General features: G+C 42.3%; 1 protein-coding gene across 1 annotated transcript; it reads left to right on the forward strand.

Moving 5' to 3' along the window:
• The first annotated feature begins 420 nt into the window (after positions 1-420).
• CRYGN (crystallin gamma N) lies at positions 421-15,544 on the forward strand. Its single transcript, XM_072652179.1, has 4 exons — positions 421-744; positions 3,804-4,052; positions 5,987-6,132; positions 15,283-15,544. Exons 1-4 carry the CDS (start codon positions 724-726, stop codon positions 15,416-15,418), a joined length of 552 nt encoding a protein of 183 aa, XP_072508280.1. The 5' UTR covers positions 421-723; the 3' UTR covers positions 15,419-15,544.
• The last annotated feature ends 5,862 nt before the right edge of the window (positions 15,545-21,406 follow it).

Genomic DNA, 21,406 nt, shown 5'->3' on the forward strand with positions numbered 1-21,406 from the left:
TATAAAATGGAGGAGTAGAGTTAATAATCTCCAAGGACCCTCCCATCTTTAGATCCTAAGTGCCAAAAAGAGAAGCCACAATGTGGACACAAGCACAATATGACTTCCTGTGCAAGAGCCCTTTCCTTTAAGGGTAACCTTGAAAGCAACCTCCTTTCTTCCCTCTGGCCTGAATGCAGTTTCTTAGAATAGGCTTTTAGAGTTGGTAGAGAAGGACCTTAGAAGTCATTTGATGTTCTGTCCTCATTTTAGAAGTGATCAGTGGGATGTGGATTGGGGGGCAGGACCTGGAAAGGTCACACACAGCTCTTCCTATAGCAGATCTCCTGACTTCTAGTTCAGTGGTTTTTCTGCTACTGACAAGGGCACTCATGAAAGCAGGGTCAATGGGGCAGCCCTAGGCCCTCCCCTGCAAAAGACGTGCCCAGATGGCAGGAAAGCACTCATCGTCACTAATAGGTCGCGGCCCAGGCCAAGCAAATCTTTTGTCCCACTATCGGCATTCAATCAAACCCTGGCATCAGCAGGGCCCTGGCAGGGGCAGGCTGCCGACGAAGCACTAGCTCTAAAGCCCTGAGGGCTAGGTCATTGTCCCAAGGCCCCAGGCCCTAAGACGGTGCCTCCCCGCCCCTCTATATATTGGGGCGTCCAACTACTGGCACGTCAAACGTCACAGAAGACTCTAGGGGTGCATCTGGGGCTCTAGACAGCTGAAGAAGGAACATGTCGCAGTATTCGGGGAAAGTGAGTACAGTCTGGGGGAAGTAGGTGCTGCATGGGGGCTGTAGGTGGGAGGAGGGTAAGAAAAGGGGTGGGGGGAGAGAGGCCAACCTAACTGGGAAGAGAGGGAGTGGGCTGAAACACAGAAAGTAGGGAATGAGGTTGAGGGCTCAGTCACAGGCAACTGGCTGATTCTTCTGTAGTCTGCTCTTGATGCAAATAGAGGGTGTGTGTGTGTGTGTGTGTGTGTGTGTGTGTGTGTGTGTGTGTGTGCGTGGGTGTGTAAAATGTGCACATCAAATTTTTATATATGGGTCAGATTTTAAAAAGGTGAAACCTTTTGAATAGTGAGGAATCTTTCTGTAATGTCAACAACCACCACCATCCCCTTCCCCCCCTCTGCCCCCCCTCCCCCTAGTTCATAGTTTCTTAGACTTCCAGCAGGCAGAGCACCTGGGTGCAGATCTCCCTTCCCATCAGTTACTGCCAATGTGACCTTGGGCTACTTGCTTAACTTCCTTGGGTCTCACCTTCCTCATTTATAAGATGAGGGGGCTACACTAGATGCCCTCTGAAGTGATGTCCAGCTTTGGACTTAGGATTCTGTTGGATCTATTCGACTTGAGCCAGGTCAGGTTTGCTTAGAAGGCTGGTCTAGAGTTGGGACACCTGTGTGCCCTTGCTCGGAAGTCTTTTCTCTTTTCTGGGATTTGGCAGCATAAAGTCACTATTTAATAAATGCTTGCACATTTGATTTTGTTTGCTTTTTGTACCTTTCTCTGTATCCCCAGAGCTTAGCGTGGTGCCTGGGGTATATAGCCGGTGCTTAATAAATACTGACTCACTGGCTTGTACAATGAGAAGCTGGAGTAGGACCTAGGTCCCTGTGACCTCTAGATATATGACCCATTCTCGTTTCTCTACCTTACCTTGTCCTTCCAGCTTCTACTTTCAACTTCCTTCCTCCTCCCCTTTCCTTTCCAAATCATTGATCACAGTGCAGACAGCCTCAGGCCACATCCATAAAACAAATCAGAACTGAAAAGGATCTCAGGGGTCATCGATTCAAAGATTTTAAGAAACACAAACACCCTCTGATCTAACTCCAGACCCAAACAGGAATCTCTCACACACACAGCAGCCCCAACTCAAGTTATGCAGGCTTATTTCAGAAGCTTCTGTCAGAAAGGGAACCACCCTCCCTCCAAGGCAGACCACTCCCCTTCTGGATCATTCTAATTGCCCAGAATTTTTTCTTCATATGAGTTGATAGTATAGGGTGTATGTTCAAGTTTGAAAGGGTTTGTATCCCCTTTTAAAAATAAAATAAAATGAAATAAAATAAAATAAAACCCCCCAATGTATAGAGTCCAAGGAAATGACAAGCCCATCAGAGAAAGACAGTTTGGGACTCACAAAAGAAGCCCTTTCTGAGACTGTACTTTTCGGTGTAATGGATTGGTGGATTAGACCCATTTTAAATGTGCTCCTCTGTGCATTACCAAAATTCTTCCTGTTAAATACCTATGGATTTTCATTAACTGTGAATTTATATTAGGCAGATTCTGTGACTTCAAGATAGATTGCTATGTATCTATCTACTGAAGAGGACAGGGCAGAATCTCAAAATGATAACAGCCTATATTTCTGCTTAGTGCTTTAGCATTTATAAAGCATATTCCTCACAATCCATTAGAATATGAGCTCCTTGAGGGCAGGTACTATATCATTTTAGATTCAATTCAACAAACACACACATACTCACACACAGCCTACTATATACACAAGGCACTGTGCTAGTTACTAGGCATACAAAGATTGAAAAAAAGTCCCTTCTTCACCATTCCCCTCCTGCCATTACAAGTGTCTTTTCTCTGGTATTTCCTTATCCTTTTATATGTCTTATACGTATATAATTGTTCACATGTATTCTCCTCCATTAGAATGTGAGCTCCTTAGCTAAGGGCTATGTGACCCATAGTCAATTGAACTCTGCCTCAATTTCCCCAGCTGTAAAGTGGGATAATAATAGCACCTATGTCCCAGAGTTGTTGTGAGGATCAAATGAAATAATGATTGTAAAGCACATGGGACATGCCATACTTGGCATGTAGTAAGTATTTAATAAATATGTGTTCTCTTCTCCCCCTTCCTTTTATCATTTCTAGATATATAGAAAATATTATAATTCTTTCTGGTGCCATAGTACCTTCCCCAATTACTTTGTATGTAGTTTGTATACACCCATCTGCTGGTTTACCTCCACAGAATGTAAGTTCCTTTTCTGTAAGCATCTCTAATTGGCACATAGGAGGCATTTGATAAATGCTTATTGAAATGAATATACTCCAATTTCTTAAGCTAAATCTCAACTGGTCAGGCACCCACTTTTGCTTCTTTTTTCTGTACCACAAGAAATGTTGCTATAAATATTTTGGTCTACATGGGACCTTCTATCTTTGTCTTTTTTGGGGGGCATATGTTTAGAAGTAAGAGGCGGATGTCTGTGCCCAAGAATGGGAGCAGCTGAGTGACTTTCCTCATATAATTTAAAATTGTTGACAACAGAATACCAGGGAAGATATGGGTTGTATATTCAGAGGATCTGGTTCTAAATCCAAACTTTGATGTTTATGTGATCTTGTGAAAGACACTTCCTCTTTCTTTGCCTTAGTTTCTATATCTGTAAAATGAAGGAGTCGGACTAATTGACCTCTGAGGTCCTTCCCTTCCAGCTCTAAATCTAGAATTCTATGTTTTTTAAAAATGCTTGCAATGATTCATAGCTCCACCAAGTGTATCAATCTTCCTGACTTCCTGAAACTCCTTCAATATGGACTATTTCTATCTTTTGTCATTTTCTCTGAATTTTCTAGATGTAAGGTAAAACCTTAAGGTTGTTTTAATTTGTACTTCTCTTATTAATAATGATTTGTATCAATCATTTGTATATGTCTTGGTTTTTAATATTCCATTTAAAAAAAACAAACCTTTTTGTTCATATCCTCTAATCACTGACCTACTGGGGAGAAAATTCTTTGCTTCCATTGCCTAATCTGGCCCATTTTCCTTCCAATCCTCAGATAATTTTCTATGAGGGCAAATACTTCACTGGCCGGAAGCTGGAGGTCTGTGGGGACTGTGACAACTTCCAGGACCGAGGCTTCATGAACAGGGTCAACTCTATCCGAGTTGAGAGTGGTGCCTGGATTTGCTTTGACCACCCAGACTTTCGAGGACAGCAGTTTGTCCTGGAACGTGGCGAGTACCCTGACTTCTATCGTTGGAATGGTCACAATGACCACATGGGCTCTTGTCGGCCAGTGGGAATGGTGAGTGCTTGTCCAGTTTTGGGAGCACGGCTTTCTAAGTGCAAAGGTCTTAGCAACAGTACAGCCACTATGAGTTCCCAGTCCTGAGGTGGAAGATGATGGCTGGCCTTTGTAGGGTCTTCTCACTTAAATGAACCGCCATCTCACAATGCTGTCCAGCTGTGACTCTTGTGTCCTTGGAGTGGGAGCAAGAAGAGTTACCCAGAAGAGTGACCCTGAGCTCACATTGCCAGGAAGCCCTGACAAATATCAGAGGGTCAGGGCTCCTACAAGCACCTCTGTGTGGTGGATCCTATTTTGACCTGGAGTTGCTGCAAAACCAGCTGCACTTTGGCAACTCACATGGTTAAAAATGATTTCCTAGCATCTCAGCAAGGCCATGGCTGTTGGAGAAAGGAATTAAAATTGTTGGCACAGAAGTCAGCATAATGCTATTTATATGAAAAATATACTAGGTATTTTGTGAATGCTGTTTTCACAAAAAATATCCATGGGGCCAACATGCATCACAGATTCATGTGCAGAAGTCCAGAGCTTCCCAAAGGCATTTACTGTAACTAACACTGAAGGACCCTTAGGGCCAGGCTATTGGAACAATGTTCATTCTTTTTTCTCTGGACATGCACATTATCTTATAAGGATATGCATTTCCTGCTCCAAGTGAATGGTGATGCAAATCCCAGGCATGGCTTCAGCAAAAAAAAAAAGATTTTTTTTTGTTGTCGATTTTATATTTTTGACTTCAGGTTTGAATAAAAGCTTTCTATTCTTTTTTGCAAATTTAAAGAATTCTGGGTCCAGTATATTGGGTGGCATGTGGCCTTCTTGGGAAAGTGGGAAGGGACATGTGCTGGTTACAACAACATATTCACATTTTACTTCATCCTGAACTTTGCAAAACTTTCCTCACAAAAGCCTGGTGAGGTCAGTATGATGATGATGATGATGATGGACTTGACAAATGCCAAAAAAGATAACATTTTTATACTCAAAGTGGAATAGAAAAAAGAAGATTATATGTTAAGTTCTGTACATATTGCTAGTGAGAAAACTAAGTCTTAGCGAGATTGTGCTATATAGAGTCAGAATCTCTCGACTCCAAGTTATATAACTGGGTGTGTGTGTGTGTGTGTGTGTGTACGTGTGTACCACATAATATAATAGACAGATGCCTTGATTGGGAGCTCCGAGACCTGGGTTCTAGCCCTGTTTCAGGTACTCATTTGCTGTGTAATTATGATGACGAGAGATAACATTTATACAGCCCTGAGTGCCAGGCACTGTACTAGGTAAAGCACTTTACACTTGTGATCTCCTTTGATCCTCACAACAACCCTGGGAGGTGGGTGCTATTATTATCCCCATTTTACAGATGAGGAAGCTGAGGCAAACAGAGGTTAAGTGTGTAATCTTGGATAAGTCACTGAGCCTCTCTTACCTTCAGTTTCTCTATTTATAAGATTAAGGATAGTTCTCTGGGGGGCACTATAAGGAATAAAGGAGATAATATATATGAAAACACTTTGAAAAAGTCAAAAGTTTTTAATAATTACACCACCTTTGACTTTTTTAAAGCCCATTTCTCTCTCCTGAAGGCTCTTATAACCCCTGGTTTACTAGTCACAGTATGTGGTGGAAAAAGTCTTAGAGTGAAAGACAGATTCCGATTCTAATCCCAGCTCTATCACTGATAAAGTCACTGTGTGACCCTGGGCAAGTCATCTACCCTCTCTGGTCTTTATTTTCCCCTTCTATCAAATGAGGGAATTAAACTAGATCATCTTTAAGGTCTCTTACAGCTCTGACATTCCACACACTTACTGCTTGGGTTCTTGGTTGGGGAGAAAGGCACAAAATAAAAACCAAACCCAATAATAACTCAGCTCTGTTTTTCTTATCCTCTTTTTCTTCCATAAATCCTTCTGACCTTGGAGCATGGGGAACACTACCGCCTGGAAATCTTTGAGGGTTGCAACTTCACAGGCCAGTGCCTGGAATTTACGGAGGACTGCCCTTTCCTTCAGAGCCAGGGCTGGGCCAAGAACTGTGTCAATGCTGTCAAAGTGTACGGGGATGGAGCGTGAGTAAACTAGAGGCTGAAAGAGGGCTTTGAAGGCTGATTTTTGCTTTAACAATTACTACTGTGTTTGGGAGTAGACTGTGGCAAGGATTCCCAAGCTGCGTAAAGAGATTGTCCTACTTGAAGGGTATTCCTGGGCATCATTTTCCCTTGTTTGAATCACTTGAATTAGGAGCAAAATCATCTCTTAATTTTCATTAACTTCTAATGGAAATTTAGCATTATCCTTGATTATGAATGTAGGCAACAAATATTATTTTGAGAAGGCTTTACCAGACTGCCCAAGGGTTTCATGAGACAAATAATGCTAAGAACCCTTCTCTTAGGGGGAAGATAATATAATTGGAGGTTGAGGGGCAGGGCACTGAGGGAGGTATGTCACATCCAAGAAGCTCTCAATTCCTCATTCTCCCAGCTGAGCTGGTTGGAATATGTCAGAGGAATATGTGCCCAGAAGTCTCTGTACCATGACTGAGCAAGGTGGCAGCTTCTTTTGGGCCTCCTATCCAGCAAAAGTTAATGGCAAGGGAGCCCCTCTCCATACTCAAAGATAAAGCATTGTGTATGGGGGTGGGGGAAGGAAGGGCTGGATCCCATTTCACGTGCTAAGGGATGAATTACTTCCTGAGGGCAACACAGCTCATCTTGACCCAGATTAGATAGATGATGGATAGATGGATAAATGGATAGATAGATAGATAGATAGATAGATAGATAGATAGATAGATAGATAAATAGATAGATAGAGACTTTATTGAGGGCTTGGTCTGTGCCAGGCGTTGTACTATGAACTACATATAAATACAAGCAAAAAAGACAGTTCCTGTCCTTAAGGACTTAACATTGCAATGGGGAAATAGAACATGTAAAGGGAAAATGTGTGTGCTTGTCCTTCATTGCCGAAGAAGACCATGCCATCAGAGAAATGATGACATGACTTACACTTGACTTTGTTTTGAGTGAGGCAGGGCTGTGCAGGTCACCAGCCTCACTTCTCCTCCAGAGCCATCTGAATCCAGTGACCAGATATTCATCAGGATGACTGGAGATGAGCCAGGATGAGGCAATTGGGGTTGAGTGACTTGCCCAAGGTCACACAGCTAGTGAGTGTCAAGTGTCTGAGGTGAGATTTGAACTCAGGTCCTCCTGACTCCTGTACTGGTGCTCTATCCACTGCACCACCTAGCTGCCTTTTCTCAAACTATATTCTACAAACAAGTGAATGAAAAGTATAAAGATCACAAGATCTTTCTGTGTTTACTGGGTTTTGGAATACAAAATTTGATTAGGAAGAGACAAATGCCTTAAATATTCTCTTCCAACAAGGTGTCTCCCATGCAAATGTTGCAAGATTCCTAAAAAGATAGAGTAACAGAAATAATTTTGTCTGGTAACCTTCGGATTATTAAATTTAAGTGATACATAATAGGACATGTAAGCTTGCCAAAGGTCTCTGCCAGCATCACAGAGGATTCTAGCAAAGTGACCAAATCTAAGAGGGATAACTGATGATGGTAAGGCCCACCAGATGCTCATGGTTTGTGGATGACATCAGGCTAATTGCACTGAGGCCTAGAAAACTGCTCAAGTATCCTAAAAGAGATATATTATCAGTCAAAAGAATTTGGTCTAATATTCCAAAAAGGGAAAAAACAAGTGAATTAAAGGAGAGAAATAAGCATTCATTAAGTGCCTACTACATTAAGTTCCATGTTCTCTGTTAAGCAGATTACAAATACTATCTTCTGTTTACAAATATTATTTCATTATCTCAGCTATAGTGGGAGGTAGCTATTCCCCATTTTACAGATGAGCAAACTGAGACAGGCAGAAGTTAAGTGACTTGCCCAGAGTTACAGAGCTAATAAGCATTTGAAGTCATAGACATAGTAGAGAACAGATCAAAAGGTAGCAGAGCTGCCTGGTCCCTGGCAATTTAAGGAATAAGATAAAACAAGAATTTGGATAGGGGGAGGGGAAGGAGAGAGGAAAGAGGGCTTTCCAGGCAGAGAGGGCATCCTAGACGTTGGCCTTGGTCAATGCCTTGGAATCTGTAAGTGGAGTTAGGGTATTTTCATCTGTACTCTAGTTTGGGCTCCTGCACCATTCCCATATGTGTGGCTACCCTGCCTAGAAAATATCTACCCATTCAGCCCACATGCCACAATGCCTGAAATTCCACCATTAGGTCATTCCTTTGATTTAGTCATTTCCTATAAAAATATATGTGCCCTTGAAATCAGAACATATTAAGCTGATATCAGTCATCCATACCTCAGTGTAATTTGTCCTTTCTAATCCTATGAAAGGAACATCTACAACTTGTAATACCAATGGGAGAGGCATGGGGGAGGAAGGGCTTAGCATCTAAGTGGTACAATGGCATCTGGAAGACTGGAGTTTAAATTTTGCCTCAGACACTTATCTCTGAAACCCTGAGAAAGTCATTTAACCTCTCTTAGCCTCCATTTCTTCATCTGTAAAATGGAGATAATAATAGCTTCTACCTCACAGGGCTATTGTAAGGATCAAATATGTAAAGTACTTTGCAAACCTTAAAGAGCTAGCTATTATTATTATATCCCTTCATTGGCTTAGGGAAATTATCGAGAGCTGCCTATATTCAGGAAAAACTATATGCCCTGGTAGGATGTAAAACTAGCAGGAAAGAGAGCTCCCAAGCTACCAAGGGGATGCCTGTCTTTGTTTTCTTCATCTTGTCAAGTCTAAGGAATTGCCAGATGGCAAACTACTCTCACCACAGCAATTGGTGATGACCTTTCTCCACTACCACTTGGGTAAAATACCTTCCTAGACCCATTTTGAAGTCCAAGAGTAAAGGAAAGAATGGAAGTTCTGAGGTTGAGTGTGGGGTGATGGCTTGAAAAGTAGTATCGTGGGACCTAAGAGGTCATTTAGTCCAAGCCCTTCATTTTATAGATTAGGAAAATCACATCTATGAAGATGAATTGAGTTGCCAAAAGTCACTAGTTAGGGCAGAGCTGGGATAAGAATTTAGATCTAGAATCTTTTAATTCAGTGTTTTGTTGGGGAAAGCAAGAGATGACTCTGAACCAGAGTTTCTGAATTCTAGACCAGCCACTCAAAAATATTGAGAATGACTTCTAGTAGCCATATTAAAGATACTTTGCTTTGAGTGTTATCCAAATTGATTCCCTGAAACCAAGATATGCCCAGATTCAGAGTTTATATGTCAGAGCTAAAAGGGAACCTTAGAAGTCATTGGGCCCAACCACTCATTTTTCAGATGTACAAACTGAGGAAGTGATTTGTCCAAAGTTTGGTAAGTGGCCAGGATTAGCCCAGACCTCCTGACATGCCTTATAGTAGTCTTTCCCTATGAATTTTAGGAAAGTATTTTAAAAAAATACCTCATGACATCCTTGTGGACAAGATGGAGAAATATGCATAGGGGTCTAACCAGAAATCCAACCAGTGGCCTGTTTTTTGTACAGCCCATGAGCTAAGAATGGTTTTTTACATTTTAAAATAAAAAACTTAAAATGACAGAACCATTCTTAGCTCTGAGGTGTACAAAAACCAAAAAAAAGTATGGGCAATGCCCGCAGGCCATACCTTATCCATCACCTCTACATTAGTTTCATGACATAGATATGGCTGGGTGAGTGAACAGACTCAAAGAATATTGGTCAATGGAGAAAAGCCCATTTTAAGGGCAGCTAGGTGGTCAAGTGAATAGAGTGCTAGGCCTGGAGTCAGGAAGACCTCGGTTCCAATTCAGCCTTAGGCATTTACTGACTATGACCCATGGCATATTCCTTCACTCCTGTCTGCCTTAGTTTCCTCATCCATAAAATGGGGATAATAATAGCAGAGTTATTGTGAAAATCAAATGAGATAATAATTATAAAGCATTTAGCACAATGCCTGGCACGTAGAAAGCATGATATAAATTGTATACAATACAATATAAATATATATACAAATATCAATAAACTATAAATGTTAGCTATTATTATTAGCTAGTATCAGAGTCAGTCTGAAGGGATGTGTCTCATAGAATGCCATGATGTTCTGTTCGTTATTTTTATTATTCATCCATGATGTAGATGTAGATATAGATAACGTTTATTGAATCTGTTGATAATATAAAGTTTGCATGGATGACTAATGATTGAATGACAGCATCTGGATCCAAAAATGTCTGAATTGGCTGTGATAATGTACTAAATCTAATATAATGAAAATCAGTAGGGAAAAATGTAAAGTGCCACACTTAGGTTCAAAAAATCAACTTCAAAAGTACAGAATGTGATAGAAATGGTTATTTATATAGCAGTTTCTAAGAAAAAATGAGGAATTTTAGTGACCCACCAGCTCAGTGAGTCAGCAGTATGATATAACTACTCGTAAAGCTAACATGATGTTAATGGAACGAGAGTATTCAGAATAAGATATGTAATAATCCCGCTACACTCAGCATGGGTCAGACCATATAGGGAGTATTGGGTTCAGGTCTTCATGGGAGGAATGGTAGAAGGAATCAGGAATATTTAGTTGGGAGAACAGAAGTTTTAGGTAGGCTGGGACATGATAACTGCTTTCAAGTATTTGAGAGGCTTTCCTATGAAAGGCGGATTAGACTTTTGATATGTGTAGCCCCAGAAGGCAGTACTAAGACAAGTGGGTGGATGGTTGAGAGAGAGATTTGGGCTCATTATAAGAATGAACTTTCTATCAGATAGGGGTTACTTGAAAATGGAATGAGTCATCTTGTTAGGTAATGAGGTCCCCATCACTAGAAATATTCAAGCAGAGGCAAGGCACTCATCTGTTGGGGATGCTATAGCATGTGGTAGCTGGACGAAGACGTCTTCCTTAAATAGATCTAATGATTCTAAGGTATAATATTTCCATTTGATCAGGGCAAGGCAATGATGTCTTCACCCTAAATCCTCTCTCCCCTCTCCAATCCTCCCATCAAAATTTGGAACAATGTACCCAGCAGTGGTACTCCCTCTCGCTCCTGAATTAGATGTCCCCAAGACCTGACCCCATAGAAGAGCCAGTTGGGAGGGAGTTCATTTATTTCTTAACACAAGATTTAAGATCTAAAGATCTAAAACCCTTTCCCCACAAAGAAATTGGACTCATTGTTCAAGTTAGCAAACTTTTGAGGGGATTTAGTTGCAACAACAAGGAGAGGGGGTGGATGGGATAGAGGCAAAGAAATAGTCTCCACATGCTCAACAAACCTTTGCATTTGACCTTTGGTCAGATTGACTTCCGGCTGTGCACCATGTCTCACATCTTTGAGTTCAGTGTGACTTGAAGGAATGTACTGTGTTCTCCCTGTCTCTTTGCCTGCCTTCCTCCCTCACTGTTTCTCACTTTGTTTTCCTTTCTCTATGTCCCTCTGCCTCTGTTTCTTGATCTCCATGTTTCTTTCTTTTTGTTTTTCCTTGTCTTTTTGAATGTCTTTTTCTGCCTCTGCTTCTGGATTTCTCCTTTCTCTTCCTCCCTGTGGGGTAGTTTATACCTAGAATGGACAGAGACTAACTCTTCAGAACTCGAATTGTTTAATTTGCTAGAGATAGTAATTAATCAACTGAGTAGTGCCTTTTAAAAGCCACCTCTATCATCTAGACCTATATAGAAAGCAACCTGAGATTTCCCCATTGACTGGCTGGGTGATCCACTAAGAAATGATGAAGAAATAAATGGATTAAAATTTATTCAAATAAAAAAAAAACCTCTCAAAACTTGGCACAGAAGGAGAAAGGGTCAATCTGGAAAGAGCTGTCCCACAGGGTAAGCCCCGGAAAGGGGAGGGGGGAGTTCTCGGATGCCAAGGATTTTTTTTCCCTCTGGATCAACAGCACTGAATTCCAGGAATGACATCCCAGAAGGCTGGACTCCTGGGAGAGCTCAGTATGGGAAGTGCTCTGCTCTGGCAAACATTTTTCTAGCTATTCTTTCCCTACACTATCCCCTGGGTTAGATCATTGGAGGGCTCTGTACTGGTGGGTAACTGGGGGAGTTACCAAGATCAAAACTAAAAAAATGGTCATAACAGAACAGAGCCATAAGAGCTTCTCCCTCTAGGATGAAGCTCTGGGAAGGATGGTCGGAGAACTGCTGTTTGGCAGCCTGGGGGAGGGGCAGGGGAGTGGGCTGGAGGCAGTGAGTATACCAGCACCAGGCTTCCCCGAAGCCCAGTTGCTGCTATCTCTTCACCAGTAGGGTCCTGCTTTACAGGGGCTGATTTTCCTTCCAAGTCCCCTTTTACAATTCCCTCTCTTCAACCTCCTTTACTCTCCCTTCTCTCACCCTTCCCCCAACCTCCCTCTTTTCCTTCATCCCCCTCCCCTATAAGTCATAGCATTATTTGTAATTTGGAGGGGAGGGAGGGGAGGAAGAGGAGGGAGAATTTGGTTCCTTCAGGTTCCAGCCCTCTTCTCAATGCATTTCATTATGGATCTATGAAAACCTTGAATACCGTGCTCAGTCTCAAGGCACTGCTTTGGACATTCCCACACTTAAGTCTCATTGGTTCACTATGGGGGAAGAAGGGGGTAAAAGCGAGTCCTTTGGGGGTCACTCAAAGCCTGTGGTCGTGGGTGGACTTAGGGCTTATGGAAATGAGATGATTGCTCTGGCTTAGGGCCGGGGAATGCGGCCAACTCAGTGTGAACTCTCCCTAACTGGAGCCCTCTGGCTATTTCTCTCTCTCTCTCTCTCTCTCTCTCTCTCTCTCTCTCTCTCCCCCTCCCTCCCTCCCTCCACCTCTGTCTCCTCTCCCTCCCTCTCTCCCTCTCCCTCTTTCTCTCCCCCTTCCTCTCCCTCTCTCTCTCTCTCCCTCTCCCTCCCTCTCCCTCTCCCTCCTCTCTATTTCTCCCTCTTTCCCTTCCTTCTCTCCTCTATTCCCCCCTTCCCCTTTTCCTTCCCTTCTCACATTTCTTCTTACAGATGTCTGAGTTGAGGAGGGCAGTAATACCCAAGAGAGTGAATGTAAGATGATGAGGAAACCCCCCCCACTAATTTTCTGTCACCATAGGCAGGCTCCTCAGGGCCAATATTCTTGGCTTCTTGTCCTTAGTGACTTGGAGGATAAATCCAGTGAAACTGAAGGAGTAAGTATTGCACAGAAGCAGTCAAAGAAAGGAAAGTTAAGGAAACCTAGATTTGGCTACCATCTTTCACAGGCATTCCCAACTCATCTCCTCAACCCTGGCCAGCCTGGCATAGAGAAGAAAGGGACTGAAGGGCTAAGAGTGAGAAAATTTGGGTTTTACTCCAGGTTTAGACCATTAATTAGCTGTGTGACCTTGGGCAAGTCATTTTCTGTTTCCTCATGTGAAAATGAGAAAGTTGGACTATATAGCCTCTACGCTTATGGGTAGGAGCCCATGTCTTCTGGGGAATAAAAGATGGTACCTTCTGTTTATGCAAGACCCAAAAGTATTTGAGAGTTAGTAGGACAGAGTCAGTGGGTATGTGTGTGAGAGTGAGACATAGGAAAGAGGCAGAAACTAAAGAATTACACATTGTGAGAAATAGAAAAAACCTTAGAAATCACCTGTTTCTAATTCACCCCCTTCTAGGCACATTTTATAGGAAAAAACACTGAGTCCTGAATAGGTAAGTGACATGACCCAGAAGTAGGTGATGGAGAGAGAGTCAGCAAGTAGGCATTGTCAACATTTATTGCCTCCACCCCATTCTCTTCTGGTACCATCCCAAGATACTTGATACCTTCATTGTCACTCTGGTGGCTGCTCAGGGTTTCCCTCCCTCTATTGCCCTGTGGCACCTGGACAGTGAGCTATGCTTCAGACCTCTTTTTTCTCCCTCTATCAAAATTCTTTCTCCTCAAGGCACTGCTGTCTATATTGAGGTATAATGTCCTAGTCAGAGAAAATGACCCTCTGCTCTTGTTAACTCATGTTCCCCCAGAAAACCAAGGAACATTAAAGACAGTGAGAATTTGGGACAGTTCGGTACAATGCGGAAATCACTCCACAGGTGTGGCTGGCTTCCTACTCAGTGTGTAGGATTGGCTCTGAGTGAGTCTGGATGTATTTAGAGAACATGAAAAAAGTAGCCCGCAGCCCTGTCAGGCACCCAATTTAATTTTAAAAGTCATGCTAAGAGCCTATTGATCTCCTCAATGACCAACCTATACATACCAGCCTCTGAGTCTAGTTTTGTCTATATGGGCAACTACTTAGCCTCCCTGACCCCCAGGCAATTCTCTAAGATTTACCTACTGAGTATAGGATGTCTTGATCTTAACAAATTCCTAACCTTTGATTTATTGGTTATTATTCAACATCTTCTATGTCATTCCCAGTTCTGTGTTTGATGCTTTGCTGATGACAAGAACAGAAGACACAGTCCCACCCCTTGGAATTTTACAACTAATTGGAAAGAAGAGTTTTACACTGATAAAATAGAGAAAGTAGATAATTAGGTGCCCAGATGTGCGGTATAGGCACCAAGTAATATGGAAATTCAGGAAGGAAGCAGATTAAAGGAAGGCTAGAGAAATTAGGGGTGGGAAGTCCCAGGACTAGGGAGGACCAGATTCCTCACCAGAGTCTCAGATGAGTCTCAGACGGCTAGGGGGATGAGAGGGGCAGTGTGGTCCATCAGTGACCTCAGAAGGGATAAGAATCATGGTACAGTGAAAAAATAATGGATTTGTGGTCAGAGGTACCCAGGTTCAAGTCTCATCTCTGCATTTATGACCTGTGGACTTTGGGCACATCATCTTCTCTGGGTCCAAGTTTCTTTATTTGTCAAACTAAAGGGTTGGACACAATGCCTCCTAATGACTTTTTCAGCATGAAATCTGTGATCTTAAAATGCCATCTTTCCAAATCCTAGTCTGGGTCCTCTTGGTCTAGAACTTTTTAATTGGTTCCGTGCCGAGTCACAAAAGGGGAGCCAAGTAGGACAAAGGAATGTGGAAGAATGAGTCCCAGGCTATAACCACCCTCTTGTCTGTACCCTCCTGTGCTCTGATCCTTTCACCTCTGTACAGACTCTGCGGGAGCTTTTTAGCCATTAAGAGTGAGCCCCTACCTTGAGGCTAAGGTATTTACTTTTCCCTCTTTCTCAAATTTTTCCTCCTTCCATCACCTACACCTATTTCCTTTGTCCTAGGTGGGTGCTTTATGAAGAACCAAACTACCGGGGTCACATGTATGTGGTGGAGAGGGGTGATTACAGAAGCTTCAATGATTGGCAGGCCCATAGCGCCAATGTTCAGTCCCTTCGAAAAGTTGTCAACTTCTTCTAACTTGACCCAATGCTTCTGCTGCCATCTTGGATGGATGGATCTCCGAGCGAACACCAGGGAAGTGTCCTGTTCTCCCCAAATCAACACTTTCAGGAAACAATGGGGAATAAAGGCTAAACGAGTTAATTGGGGTTTCTGAGTGTTTTTCTCTTCTGGGGAATGGAATCCTTCTTTGAGAGTAGGGAAGATATAACATGGCTCATAGTCAGGCTGCACTATTTTACCCCTTGGGTAACTGGAGTCTTTTCTACCCTAGGTGGTCAATCTCAGGCACCTCTCACTCCTTCTATAAAATTCCAGTTTCTTCTATGTCTTTAGCTCTCCTCTGTGTCCTGTGAGCTGCTGAGAAGAACAAGCTTAATTCTTAGTTCCCAGTTCTGCAGCGAGGTGACTGACACTGCAGCTGGGTTCCTTGACATAGATAGAGGACCAACAATCCATCAATGAACAAGCATTTATTAAGTGCCTACTGTGCGCCAGCCAATGAGCGTACAAAGACAATGAATGAAACAATTATTACTTTCAAGGAACTTACATTCTAATGGGGAGACGAACATATGTAAGCATATACAAAACATACATAAAAAGAATAAACACAGAGAAATCCAAAGCCAGTAAATAAAAGGTATTATACACAAGGTTAAGGAGGAAAGACACCAGAAGTTGGGGGATCAGTTTCATATAGAAGGTCCTTGAAGGAAAGAGCAGGAGGGAGCATTCTGAATTCTTAGAAGGGCACTTAGAGATCATCTAGTTCTAGACAGAAGCAGAAAGCAAAAACCATTGAATTTAGAGTCAAACGACCTGGGTTCAAATCTCTACTCTACGTTTTACTATTTTAAATCCCTCAGTATTCACATCGATAAAATAAAAGGGTTAAACTAGATGAAGAATTCTTAATTTTTTGTGTGTCATGCACCCCTTTGGAGGTCTGGGGATATATTAGTTATGTGTTTAAATACATGTATAATGAGGATTACTTAGGTCCAAGATCCTGGTGTGTTACATTTAACTTCTCTGGAGTTCTCTGGTACCTACAAAGGGAGTTTAGGAGGTGTCTAGTCTCTATGTCATTAGCTGAAGCCTCTACAAATTGTGTTCTAATTTAGGGGTCCCTTGTACTCCTGTTCTATCTGACCACTTAAGAGTCAGATTAGCTTTTATAAAGGAATGTTTGCTTTAGAAGAATAGCAAGAGCAAACATACAGACAATCCCACACCTGGGGTGGGATATGATCTTTACTTGTCCCACCTCCATCTCTGGGAAGGAGATAGAGATCACATTCACAATTTAACTCTTTTCTTACCTAGCATAGTCCTCCTAAGTTCCAGGTCCAGTTCCTAGTGCCCATGATGTGGACAAACCAGACGCTGCCAGAAAGAGAGAGAAAGTGTCCCAGTCTGGTAGTTTTAAAGAGGCAGCCTGTTTAGGTTGTGCCGCCAATGGAAAGAGGCAGTTCCCACCCACATGGAAGAGGAATGCAGAATGTCTTTGCCCAGAAGCAGGTCTCTGGCGTTTCCCCCATGGGTGCCTCCATCTTAGGTGATGTTGGCATGCACAAAGCTAAGCCCCATTACACGAGAAATAAAATACATAGGACTGCAAAGGAAACCTATTATTTTGAAACACGGTTACCACAAAATTTAAAAAAAAAAAAGCAAAACAAGTTCACCCACCCTCAGGGTAAGACACCTCAGACTGGAGAATCTCTAAGGTCCCTTTTATTTCCAGACCTATAAATCACCTCATTTTACAGAGGAAGAAACTAAGGCACAGTGAGAAATAACTTGTCCAAGGTCACACACACAGCCAGTGTCAGAGGCAGGATAAGCTTCCAGGTCTCCTGACTCCCTGGGCACTGCAGAGGTTTTCCAGTATACCATAGAATCGTCCCTATACATCTGGGATGCACTACTTCATGTGTGTATCTGGCATGGGATGAGGAGGGGCAGTGGTGATGAAGCTGGGACAGAGGAAAGGCGATGAGATGGTGCTTAAAAGAAATTTGGGCTAAGATTTAAAGCAGGAGAAGTTTCCAGAATGCATTGAAGCCCTGAGTCAGCAGTGCCAGATGTGGCTCTACAACTCAGCCAAAGGCCTGACTAAGGGCTTTCCATAAGCTGGGTTTTTATCAGCTTGGTTTATATTGGTTCCAGTGTTTATAAAGGAGGCCCCTTTGAAAGGCTGGAAGAAGGCCCCAGTTCATTGTTTGAACTTGGGTTCAGAGGAAAACCTTGGGGCAGGGGGCAGAAAGGGAAATGAATCAAGTATGAGATCAAGAACATGCTGGGGCAGAGAGAGAAGGTATGGCGAGAGAGGGTTGGGGGCCAGTGCTGGCAATGGGGGGCTACATAGAGGGCATGAAGGTGGTGGGAGGGCAGAGGAAGATGCTGGCAGAGGCAAAAAGCAAGTTGGAATCACAGAATGTTAGAGCGGGAAGATCATTTAGTCCAAACCTCATCCTTTTACAGATAAAGAGCCTGAAGTAAAAAGAGATGGAGTGAACTGATCAGTCATACAGCTAGTCTGTTGATCAGCAAGCATCCTTTAAAGTGCTCTCTAGGTGCCAAGCGCTATTCCAAGTACTGGGGATTCAGAGAAAGGCAGGACACATTCTAATGGGGGAGACAATCTGCAAATAACTAGGTCCATACAAGATATACATGCAGAACGGATGAGAGTAATAACAGGGAAGGCCTCCTAATGAAGGGATAGTCTGAGCTGAGTCTTGAAGCAAACCAGGGAAGTTCTGAGGACAGGGATGGCAGGTACAAAATCAAGGAGGTTGTTGTTATCCTTCATTTTTGAAGAGCACCATGACATCAGGAAAGTGATGCCATGACTTGCAAGTGAATTGGATTTAAGTGAGGCAGGGCTGTGCAAAGTCACCAGCCTCACTTTCTCCTCTGGAGCCATCTGGGTCCACTGGCAAAATAGAGATGAGGATGACAGGAGATGGCCAATCTCCTGTGGGATGCAGCGGGAGCACAAAGTTAGGGAGAAGAGACACAGAATAAAGTACTAGAGGAATTGCAAATTGGCCAGTGCATCTGTATCAGGATTTGTGGATGGGAGTACAATATAAGAATGCTGGAAAGGTAGGAAGGGACCAAATCTTGAAGTCTAAAATGATAAAAAGAGGACTTCATATGTGATCCTGTAGATAACAGAAAGCCACCAGAACTCATGGAGCAAGAGGGAATGGGGTGTGATGACCTGATCAGACCTACACTTCATTTTTGTTTGTTTGTTTTAAATAATATTTTATTTTCCCCCAACTACATGTAAAAACAATTTTTAATGTTCATTTTAAAAGAAGTTTTGAGTCCCAAATTCTACCCCTCCCTCCTAGCCTCCTCCCTGAGATGGTATGCAGTCTGATATAGGTTATACATTTACAATCGTGTAAGACATTTCTATGTTGGTCACTCTGTGTGAGAAAATGAAGGAAAGAAAAAGAAAGAGAGAGGGAGAAAAGGAAAGGAAAATAGTATGCTTCAGTCTGTATTTAGACAGCAGTTCTTTCTCTGGAGACAGATAGCATTTATTGTCATGAGTCTTCTGGAATTGTCTTCGATCATTGTATTGGTGAGAACAGCTGTCGTCCCACAATTCTTTATTATACAATATTGTCATTACTGTGTATAATGCTCTCCTGGTTCTGCTCACTTCACTTTGAATCAGTTAATGTAAATCTTTACAGTTTTTTCTGAAATAATTCTGCTTGTCATTTCTTAAAGCACAATAATATTTCATCACAATAATATACCACAATTCATTCGGCTCTTCCCTGGTTGATGGGAATCCCCTCAATTTCTAGTTCTTAGCCACCACAAAAAGAGCTGCTATAAATATTTGCGTAAAAATAGGTTCTTTTTCCTTTCTTAAAACAACTCGCTGGGATACAGACCTAGTAGTGGTATTGCTGGATCAAAGAGCCTGCACAACTTTCTAGGCCCTTGGGCATATAGAAATATAACCTTGACAGCTACAGTGGAGGATAGACTGGAGTTGGGAGAAACTAGAAGCAGGGAGAACAGTTAGAAGGCTTGCCTTAGTGTAGGTGAGAGGTGATGAACTAAAAGTTGTGGCCATAAGAGTGAAAAGAACTGGATTCCAGTGTCATGTCCACTAGTCCTGTGCTTCTTGCCAGCCAGCCAACCTGCTGCCTCAACCAAATATCATTATTATTAATTACTATTATTTCAGGCTTGTGATTTCAGTAGTATAGGAAGTTGTTCCATCGATGTAGCTATGGACTTAGAGAGTTGCTTCAGTCACTGAGAAGTGAAATGACTTGCCTAGGGTCATAAATCATGTATATGTCAGAGGCTGGACATGAACCTAGGTCTTCTGGTTGCCAAGGTTGGCTCTTCAATCTGCTATGCCATAAAGATTCTCATTTGTATCATCTGGCATATACTATATGTGGTATAAGAAAACCATGAAGTAGGGGATGGAGACCCAACCTTGAATTCAGGGAAAACCGTCATTCACTCATGTCCCTCCTCTGACACGTAGTGTTTATGTGACCCTGGATAAGCAACTTAACTTCTCAGTGGCCCAGGCAAATCTCTAAGACTATAAACTGCTTCATTAGTTGGGGTAGTTTCCTTGCTAAACGATCTTTATACCAGTGAAATCATGGTTCTAATAAAAAAAAATCCACCATACCTGGTAGCAGTAGCAGGCATAAACTTTGTTTTGGACATCCTCATCAACTGTGTGGAAGAGTCCATGAGTCGACTTATTCCTTAAATAAGAATAATTCAGATGAGCCTAAGTAGATTTCAAGAGGCCCAAGATGGTTTCTCCCTGCTCCCTGGTGCTTATTTTAAAAAGGGGAGGAGGGAAGAAAAAAATGTACTTTAACAGAGACAGAACCTTTCTGTCCTAATGAGAGAGAAAAAGCTTAAAGTGCCTATATTCCTGGGAAAAGGATCACGCTTGCTGGACAGTAAATGGTTAAATTGTTACTCCATGCCTTAGGCTATCCAGGAAGAGCATGGTGTCAATGCCAGGATGAGAGTATCCAGTATCCTTCAGCATAGATTTCATAGGGCCAACATAAACTGACCAGAGCTATATTGCCAAAGATAGGTTGAGCACCTTTGGCCACCGCAATAGTGAAGGAATTGCTGAATAGCCAAGGATAGATTATATTCTTCCAGTAGAAAAGGGTTTAGCAATTAGGGGTGGATTATTTAATGGGATGGTAAGTCAGTTTGGGGGCATGAGTTGTAGGGGAGAAATTCTGAGTTTTTGTAAATAAAAAAAAGATGAACCCACTGGCCAGCAATGGGTTATTTCTTATACTGTCAAGCAGAAGGATCAGAGGGTAGGGAAGAATCCTCTGGGCCTTATTTTCTTCTATAATGATCTCTAAGATCCTACCTAGTTCTAATATTCCGTGTTTCTGTGGTTACTCTTCCCCCTTGGGTGGGGAGGGAGAAAAATTGTGGATGTGATAGGACTGAGCTCATCTCCTTTTCCTTAAGGATCCAGAGCCTTTGCGCGATGGTAGGACCTTCCAGAGTTTATACTCCTGCTCACCAAGCAGGTGACTCAGGCAAAGTTACCTCCACAACCCAATGGAAGGCTTGATTGAAGCTGGGCCCAGCTTTTAATGGAATGAGGAAAGCAGGCAACATTTTATTTAGGAAATTGGCAAGTACTTTCAATGACCCTCAATGGATCCCTGTCATAAAAGTTAGTCTTCCCCCCAAAATTTATTACTGCTGTTTGTTCTTGCCTCTAGTCACTTTCGTCAATATTCACCTTCTTCTCCTCTTCTGATCGAATATTCTCATGTTGAAAAAAAACTGGTCAAAATAATGATTTCTTTATTAAAGGAAGCAGACTTTTTTTCTACCTATTGTTACATCTTATCTGCAAGTGTGAAGATGTCACAGGTTTCCACAAGTGGCCAGGATAATAATAATTTCAGGGAGATTTCTTCATTTTCCCAGGTTTTAAAAAACCCCCAC

Source organism: Notamacropus eugenii, chromosome 3 (genome assembly GCF_028372415.1).
Source record: "Notamacropus eugenii isolate mMacEug1 chromosome 3, mMacEug1.pri_v2, whole genome shotgun sequence".
Classification (NCBI taxonomy): domain Eukaryota; kingdom Metazoa; phylum Chordata; class Mammalia; order Diprotodontia; family Macropodidae; genus Notamacropus; species Notamacropus eugenii.

Excerpts from the sequence above, each read along its gene's own strand:
- CRYGN (XM_072652179.1), top strand. The coding sequence starts at position 724 with ATGTCGCAGTATTCGGGGAAA. Across the intron at positions 4,053-5,986 it reads CTTGTCGGCCAGTGGGAATG|CATGGGGAACACTACCGCCT; the intron begins GTGAGTGCTTGT and ends CTGACCTTGGAG. Across the intron at positions 6,133-15,282 it reads AAAGTGTACGGGGATGGAGC|GTGGGTGCTTTATGAAGAAC; the intron begins GTGAGTAAACTA and ends CCTTTGTCCTAG.